The sequence below is a fragment of the Danio aesculapii genome, chromosome 2 (genome assembly GCF_903798145.1).
Source record: "Danio aesculapii chromosome 2, fDanAes4.1, whole genome shotgun sequence".
Lineage (NCBI taxonomy): Eukaryota > Metazoa > Chordata > Actinopteri > Cypriniformes > Danionidae > Danio > Danio aesculapii.
Window position 1 is genome coordinate 42,983,450 of NC_079436.1, and position 9,380 is coordinate 42,992,829.

Consider the following 9,380-nt stretch of genomic DNA (forward strand, 5'->3'; position numbering starts at 1 on the left):
CTGCAGATGTTTTGGTATAGCTCCACAGAGACTACACCAGCAATACTGGAACAAAAAATAAAAGGCATCGGCTAAACAACAGAAGGAGAAAAAAAAAAAAGCCCCACCCTTTTTAACATCTTAATTTAATCCCTTCCTCTGGATACACTGGAAGGCTAGGGTGGAGGCCAGCTGAATTATTTAACTCAGCAAATCATTCCCACACACACACACACATCCAAATGCACAAACCACACTGGCAAATCACAACACATTTCAGCGCACAAAGAGTTTTTCAAATTAATTATTCACATTAATATGGTGGGACTAACCTCACATGATACAAAGGGCCTGGTTAAAAGCCTTCATGCAGTCGGAGAAACCACACACACGCACACAGACACACACTGGGGAAAAGCTGTGCTGAGTTGCAGATACTGTATGATCCATATCCTGCATAAGGTATTAAGGGTAGTGCACAGACAATGGGCCATGAATGAATGTGTGTGTGTGTAAGTGTGTGTGCGCATGTGTACTTTGTCCCAATGTCCCCACAAGTATAGCAATACCAGTCAATTCTGACCTAGTGGGGACATTTCTCTGTCCCCATGAGGAAAACAGCTCATAAATCATACAGAATGAAGTATTTTGAAAATGTAGGGGTTGGATTTAAAGGTAGGGTGATAAAATATACAGTATGTACACTGTATAGAATGCATTATGTCTATGGGAAGTCTCTATAAAGATAGCTGTACGTGTGTGTGTGTGTGTGTGCGTGTGCGTGTGTGTGTGTGTGTGTGTGTGTGTGTGTTTGCTTGTGTGGTTTATGAGGACACAAGTTTGGATAATGACGGGTATGACTTAGGTATTACTTTGTTAAGGTGGTTTACGGGGACATTTGTTGTGTCCTCATAATTCAAAACTCGTAAAAATCATAATTAACAGGGTCAATTGTCACAGGTTTCTAGTGAGGGTTGGGTTTAGTGGTAGAGCCATGGTAAAACCATATAATAAATGTTTTTTACAGTACAAAATACATTACACCAATGGAGAGTCCTCATAAATCACATATACAAGTATGAGGACACAAATTTGTATTACAACATGGGTATGACCTGAGTTTTTTCTTTAAGTTGGTTTTTGAGGACATGTATTGTGTCCTTGTAATTCAATACACTTAAAAATCATACTCAACAAGGTATTTTGACAATTACAATTTTCCACAGTTTCCTGTAAGGGTTGGGTTTAGGGGTAGAGGCATGGTAAAGCCATATAATAAATGTTTTTACAGTACAAAATACATTACGCCAGTGTTGGGCAGTAGCATTGCTACAAGTAGTGACGCTACTAGCTTAACTACATTTCTCAGTAGCGTGGCGGTAGCGTCGCTATTTTCTAAATCAAATAGCTTTTCAGTAGCAAAGCTATTTTAAGTCAACACACAAGCTACATTTACCGATCGTGGATGAATAAGTGATGGCTTCGATATTTACAGAGCTGTGAAGCCAGTGTCTAGCCAATGAAAGTAAATCCATATGATGGCGAGAATGACGATTTCCTCTTCTTTCTGTTTTACGCTGGTCAACAACAAACTTTTTGATATGTTACTGCCACCTCTCACTCCGGTCGGTGATGTCGCCAACCAATTAGGCTAACAAGAAACATGCTTGATGGAAAGATGAATGAGGGAGAGGAGTTCTATATATACACACACACATAGTTTACTGTAGTAAAGGCTAAAGTATACTATGGTAATGACCATTAGTTCACGATAGTTACTAATGATACTACATTATGTAGTGTAATTCATTAATGAAGAGTTGTAAATATACAATACAATATAATGCTTATTCCTAAATTTTCCCCTTTACTATAAATTACTATTGTATTTTACATGTGAAACACCTGCTTTTATTGGGATTTTTGTTTTTGCGGTTATACATTATAATTTGTTTCTGTTTAGTACAGCATATTATTTACATTAAATAATTGAACTAAACTAGTTATGCCTTGTATGTTTCATTGACAGTTTTATTGATCACTAAGATATGATTTACTTGCTTTAAGTTGCTTCGATTAGAAGTTAAAAATCACAAAAATAGCTTACATGTAGCTAAGCTACTTTTGCTTTTAGCTTAGCTTGCTACATTTCCCAAAGGGTAACTTTTAGTGTAGTTAAGCTACATTTTAAGTAGAGTAGCTAGACTCATACAGAATCTGCGTGTGCATAAATCCGCAGATTTTTAGCCCTTCATTGAGTCTTTATATAAACTTGTGTAAATGTGTTTAAGAGTATATTTATTCAGTTTTTAAATTAATTTATTATTTAACATTAATATTATTAACTATTATTTTTTAGCAAGCTACCCAGGGGCCAACCTCTCTCCCTGGACTTTCAGTCTGGCCCCCTTGAACTCCACCTAAGGGGACCCTGACCCCAGCAAGTTACACAAGGGCCAACTTCTCTCCCTGGACTTATTTTTTCTTATTTATTATTTATTAATATTATTGACTAATATGAAAGTGTTTGATTTATTTACAAAACTGTTTGTAAAGTAATATATTCCTTTAGTATATACTGTATATTATATGATAGATTTGCTTTGTTTACCAAATAAGTGGATCTAGATGGATTTGCATTGTAAACATTAAATAAAAGTTAAAAAGGTATTATTTCTTATTTTTAGTTATGATACTCCCAAAATTATACCGCATAAATCCACGGATTTTTTTTACAAAATTCTCTGCAGAAATAGCAAAAACTGCCCGCAGATTCTGTCTGGCCCTACTAATATAGCTCACTACATTTTTCAAGTAGCTTGCCCAACACTGCATTACGCCTATGGAGAGTCCTCGTAAATCACATATACAAGTATGGGTGCGTGTCTGTGTGTGTGTGAGAGCTATAGAGGTCGGCTTAGGGCTTCAAGGGAAGTTGTTCATCTGCACTCTAATGCCTGACAAAGAACACTTCCCACTTAACCAGTATTAACATGTATCCGTGTCTCTAAGACAAGGGTCACTTATGCATTGTTACCGCTGTATAATCGCTCCACCCAACACTGATATCAGCACTTTGTTAAGGCTGGAGCTCTTTACTTCAGTGTCACAGCAGAACATAGTCCTTATCTCATAGTGGTATGATCACAGGCAGTATCTCTGGCTCTTCTGCGAGTGTAAGCTGCTGTTATACCAGAACAGACGGCAGCTCGACAGCTATAAGTGCTTTGATTTCTGGTCACTAGCAGCTGGAGGTTGTGCTCTGTTTCAGAACCATGGAGAGCTCCGGCGCAAATGGGCACACATTATACAATTCAAAGTGCTCACAGCAAAAGCACAAAACAACAGCTTTCCTGCTAATTAAAAGGAATAGTTCACCCGAAATAGAAAATTCGCTGCTAATTTACTCATCCTCAGGCCATGCAAGATGTTTTTTCTTTAGTGGAATATAAAAGATTTTTTTCTTTTGCTGAAGCTGTGGTGCTTCGTTTGGGATTCATGATAAGATGCAAGTCAATGGAGACCAGCACTTGTACATATACACAGGTAAAACTCAATTATTTTGTGTGGCTTCTGAGGTCTAATGAAGTGAAACAAAGTGAATGCTAAATACCATTTAAAGAGGCTGAGAATTAAAGGTTATACATCATGTTCAGTTTCTTGCACCGACTGATTGTTTTGCTTCAATAGACTTCAATTCATTAGGAGCCATGGGCTTTAATTTTGACTAAATACTTGTTGTTTTTTGACTGTCAATGTCACCTACATCTTGGATGGCACTGGATGAGAAAATTAACAGCAAATGCTCACTTCAGGATGAACATTCCCTTTAATAGTCAGAACAGATCACAATACATCACTGTAAATATGAATAATCAGAGGCACAATAATCATAACAAAGAATAAGCTCACTATTAAGATTGGTATAGGTTTTCTCAATGGCTCTTAAATGTTACAGTTTGCTCCCCTAGAGTAAACATCTTTGTACACAAGATATTCCAAGATTTGCATGTATCTGCATTTCATTACCTCTAATCTCACTCCACTTCATTTATCTTTTACAATTATTCTTATCCAGTTCCTCCTGCCCTTATGGATTACATTCTCTGTCAGGCTGCTGCCATGGAACAATGAAAAGGGCTGCGCAAACAAATTGGATTGAACTGAATTGTTGTAATTTATAATTAAAGGGGCTGTTCCCTCTGTGTGTGGGCGCGCTTGGGTGTGAAATGCATCTGGTCCACTTACACAAACGCGTGGTAGAGCAGCGCCCATCCTCGTGGTCTCTCGAGCGCGTCGTAAATGAGGTTCTGGATCCGTCGCTTCCTGATATTATTCCTCTTCACGGGGCGCGTGTATCCCAGGGGCGTCTTGGCGAGCAGCCCGATGTTCTGCGAGCCCCTTTTGAAGTCCACTTCCCTCCCCGAGCCGACGAGCAGCAGCGCGCCGTCCCGTTCCTGCCCCGCGCACTGCTCCAGGTCTCCGGCCAGCGCGCTTTTACGCTCGCGCGAGTCCTCGGCGCTGTTAGCGGCATTTCTGGACCTGATCCCCATGTTCACTGCTCTCGAGCCTCGGCGCCGCGCGTGTGGAAGTCCGGGATGGGGCGCATGCCATGATCCGGACAGGGAAAGCACGAGCTTTTTAGTGGTCGTGGGTCATTTAAGGACCTCGTTCAGTGAGGGAGGTGCGAGGATGGGCTGTGGATTGGAAAAAAACACACACACTCAAGTCTGTTAAACGCACGCACGCTCTCAAACATTACGCTTGTTGTCGTCAAATGTCATTTCTTCAGGTTCTGACGATGTGAATGGAACAGGATCCTAAAACTCTCCATTGTGTTTCCACAACAGCGGACCAACGCAACACCACCACTAGTAATAACAGGCTACGAGTGAATTCTGATTCTCGAACCAGTTCTTTCATGTGAACCTATGGGATTAAGCGCGATGAGTGTTATTCGATTCCCAAACGCATGACTCTTTTGAGTCGATTCTTTTTAGTGAATACAAAATACATATTGATGGTTGCTGAATTAGACTCATTTGCTAAACACATTATTTTGCCTAGTTTTCATATTTTATTTTTTTAGAATCTTATTTAATATTTAAAACTTTAATAAAAGCATTTAACTGCTTATTTAACTGTATTTTAACATGCTTTAATTCTCCAAACAATTCCAGGGACTCCCTAAGCGACTCACATGGCAACACAACATGCTTAATGTAACATCATTTGCCTATTTTATTTAGTCCAACACTAGAAAAACAAAGTCTAAAAAGTGAAAAAGTGACTTAATAGTCAACATTTAGAATTTGTTAGGCTATAATATGTTCTGTTTAAAATAATTTCACAATTTAAGACAGTAATATTCCAATGACATCTCACTTTTTCCACATATTTGAATACAAAACCACTAAAACGATCGTTAATGGAGTCGAAACAGGAATCGCTGAATTACTAATCACGAATCCCATTATCGCAACTGCCTGATTAAATGGAAATTATGTGCGGTCAGAGAGATGTCGATGAGCTCAGCAGCGCTGCTGACAAAGAGCTTCTGGTACCTTCATCCGCAACAACGCCGAGCAACAATTGCATCGCCTTCGCCTTCAGCCTCCACCGAGATGAGCAACACACACGATGTCTAAAAGCATAAATGCAACCGCGCTTCTGCTGTCAGCCGTAGACACACATAAACACACACACGCGCGCAAGCAGATCTGCCTTACCGTGTTCTCCGCGCGACCGCATGATTGCTGATGCGGATCGTACTCGGTCTGCCGTCGCTGGTTGTGATGATGAGGGAGGAGGTTCAGACGGAGGCGCGAGACAGAGAGCTCGTGCACGTGACACACACTACTGACATGGCATCTCTGCGCCTGGTCAACGCAATATTGTGCATGCCATCGCAATCCAAAACCACAAAGATGCTTTCATATGAATTACAAAGCGGAAGATTACGCGCCTCTTTCCTCCCAGGTGGATTGCTGGTCGTAAACAGAGTCACAAAAGTGCACATAAAAAGAATCAGACTCTCAATCTTGGACCTGGAGATCCTGCATGTTTTGGATGTCCATCTTATCTGCTATACTCCCAGGGCAGGTGTTGAAACATCCTATTTAGAAATCTGATCCATAGAAATATATGCAAATTACATATATGACATACAGGTTCTTATTTGTATTTTACAGGCTCTATAAAATATCTCATACATGAAACATAATCTATATTTCCAAACATTGCAAAAAATGGCTGATATATTGTGTTACAACCTGAATTTCTAATACGTACATATATATTTATAACATATATGATCATTTATTTCATGCTGATAAAAACATTAACAAACCATAAGACTTTTAGCTGAATAAACATAGCTCTTTATTAAATAGCAAGGTAGTTGAGTTTAGGTATGAAAAGATTAGGCATGTAAAATAGGAAAATACTTTATAATTGCTAATAAACAGTTAATAAAAGGCAAATAATAAGATAGTAGTAAATGGTGTAAATCAATAACTAAATGTTTTTTTCTTAAACTAAAGTGTTACTATATATGTAGTACTATATGTGTACTATACATATTGACAAAATTTAAGATGATGCAAAAAATATTTCAAATTGTTCTGACAAGAATAGATGTTGTTCATTAGTTTTGGGACAATGATCCATTTTAAATGTTGACTACTTTACTATATTTGAACACATATATAAAATTTTATTCAACAGTTCTGTCTTGTTCTTGAAGCTGATTGGCTGATAGTCGCGATATTCTGCAAATAACAGCACTCGTCCAGCCTCTTCACCCTTGTTTATTACTCCACCCACATACAGCAACAAGCAGAGGACACCCTACAGTTTGACAAATATTGCTGCTGTTGGACAACAATGTACTTTTGAGGCTTTTTTTAGAATGTCATTGTTTAGAGTGCAACAATGCAGTTTATAAGGATAGTACCTATTTTAAATATTTCTAATTACTGAGAGACAGTGCGTCGGCAGCCATTAGTCTGTCATTGAGCAGACCAAAGATGGTTGGCGCTGTTCATCCACAAGACAGAGACTGCATAATAAGCCCTTAGGGGGAAAATCAGCGTAATTTCTAACTACAGCTGAAAAAATCATTATTAAACAGGTAAGTGACTTCTCAAGTCGATCTCTCTCTTTTGTATGTTGTAGTGCAGTATTTATACCATAGTAATTGTAGTGTATTGAGTGTGAGATGGCACTCACACAGGGGTGTAGCAACCAGAGGGGTAAATTAATAATTATATGAACGTAAACTTTTGAATCTCATTCAGCTGTCCCCCCCCCCCCCCCACTTTTTAAATGTCCGTTACGTCCCTGGACTCACATATCAGGAATGTGTGTATTTTGTGTTGGCCACTTTCTGTATAACCCTGAGTTCATTTTGGTTGGCCATCTGTTTGTTTGTTTTTTTGTTACTGCAGAGTAGTTCAGTAAAAAGAAAGAAAGAAGAAATGCCCGATGTGTTAAGCATTTTTTACTTATTGTAAACACAACAGTAATCTGGTAGTGTTTGCACTGCTTTGGCTTTTTCGTGGTTAATTATTGTGATCTCCCGATTGCAACAGAGAAATACTGGAAAATCTCTGTAGACTGATGGCATTTCATGCCGTTCAGCCTTTTAATCCTAAAATATGAGCAAAATCATGCGTTTTGTCATTATTTTAGACATTACGCTAGAGAATCATTCAAATACTATCTCAAAAGTGACGTATGTGAATTAGCAAATATATTTGAACATATTTGCACATATTAGTAAATCCAATGGTTAAAAACAATTAGAGCGACCATTTTTGCAATATATAAACATAAAAGAACTTGTATGTCATATATGCAATTTGCATATATTGCAATATATCAGATTTCTAAACAAAAGATGTAAATAAGGTCTGTTACATAAGAGACAAAATACAACTAAGCACAGTTTTGGGTATTTCACAAATCAAATATGGATTTTTCTATACAGTATTGTAGGGTGTGCACAAAACAGGACATCAGATGAGTGTATGAATTTGTATTATTCATGAAACAGCAGGCGAACAACACCCAGATGACTTACTACATCCGCTGAGACTCAGCCGGCAGACACTTTGCTTCAGTATATCATACAGCCATGAGACCTGAAAAGCCATCAGATATAACAAATTGTTAAACCTTATCCCTTCATGTCCTCTTATCTGAGAGCTGTTTTTTATTCAGATTTTTAAAAAATAACTAGAAGCAAACAAATAAAAAAACAAGTGATATTACATTTCAAAGAACACAAATAAGTAGCACAGTTAATCCTCATATGAAGAACATTAATTAACAATCTTTGCTTAATTACACTGCCAACGTTGAGAAATGCATCCAAGATTTAGTACCTAGATACCAAAGTTTATTTGTCCCTTCAAATGGCAGATTAAAAATAATGATATAATGATCTAAAATATACCAAGACAAAATGTTAAAAATAAGGCCCACATAGAATCTGCGTGTGCTGAATTTCGCAGATTTTCAGCCCATCATTAATTTTGTTGATTTACTTGTGTAAATGTGTATAAATTTATATTTATTCAGTTTTTAAAATAATTACAGTAATATTATTGACTAATATGTAAATGTTCATCTGATTTATGTACAATGCAGTTTGTACAGTAATATTTTATGTCTTTTGGTAGATATATTATATGAGAGACTTGCTTTGTTTACCAAATAAAGTGAATCTAATTGGATTTGCATTTTAAACATATTAAATAAAAGTTAAAAAGATATTTTTTTATTTCACATATTAAGGTTTTAGTTATGATACTCCCAAAATAATTCCGCAGAAATCCGCAGATTTTTAGCAAAATTCTCAGCAGAAATAGCAAAAAACATCCGCAGATTCTTTCTGGCCCAAGTTATCAGTTATTATGAAACAGCATCTGCTGTAAGTCTTGTTTGAAATGAAGTTTTAAATGATAGACCAATACAGTAACTGAAAACTGAACACAAGTCAGCATATTCAGCATAGAAGGCTACAGTTAAAAAGATCTCTCCCTCCTTCTGTTATGTTCTCTTCGCTTTGCTGTTTAAAATGCGTCTCTTATGCTACATCTCCTGTCCCAGATGCACCTATCTAATTTCTGCTCAATCTGTCTCTTACTGACAGACCAGATTCGGCGGACGCCTTTTATTTGTGTGCATGAAGAATAATAGGGAGAAATTAATTAGCTCAAATTTATAAAAGAAACATGTCTTCACTTGATTACCTGCCAGCACATGATGTAAAATAGAGATAATCTGCTTGCTTTACTTGTGCCTTTTATCTGAATGGATGGACGGACAGAAGGACAGACAGAAAGTTAGACAAATATATAGACAGACATACATATAGACAAATATATAGACAGACA

The 9,380-nt window shown here is 37.4% G+C and overlaps 1 protein-coding gene across 1 annotated transcript in view; it reads right to left on the bottom strand.

Moving 5' to 3' along the window:
- Positions 1–5,772, bottom strand: part of kcnq3 (potassium voltage-gated channel, KQT-like subfamily, member 3) — an 89,828-nt gene extending 84,056 nt beyond the window's left edge. The window contains exons 1-2 of the mRNA XM_056479945.1: positions 5,709–5,772; positions 4,228–4,676 (exon numbers count right to left, since the gene is read on the bottom strand). Of these exons, the coding sequence (XP_056335920.1) occupies positions 4,228–4,532 (305 nt within the window). The 5' untranslated portion in view covers positions 4,533–4,676; positions 5,709–5,772. The remainder of the gene's footprint in view (positions 1–4,227; positions 4,677–5,708) is intronic.
- Positions 5,773–9,380: the final 3,608 nt, after the last annotated feature.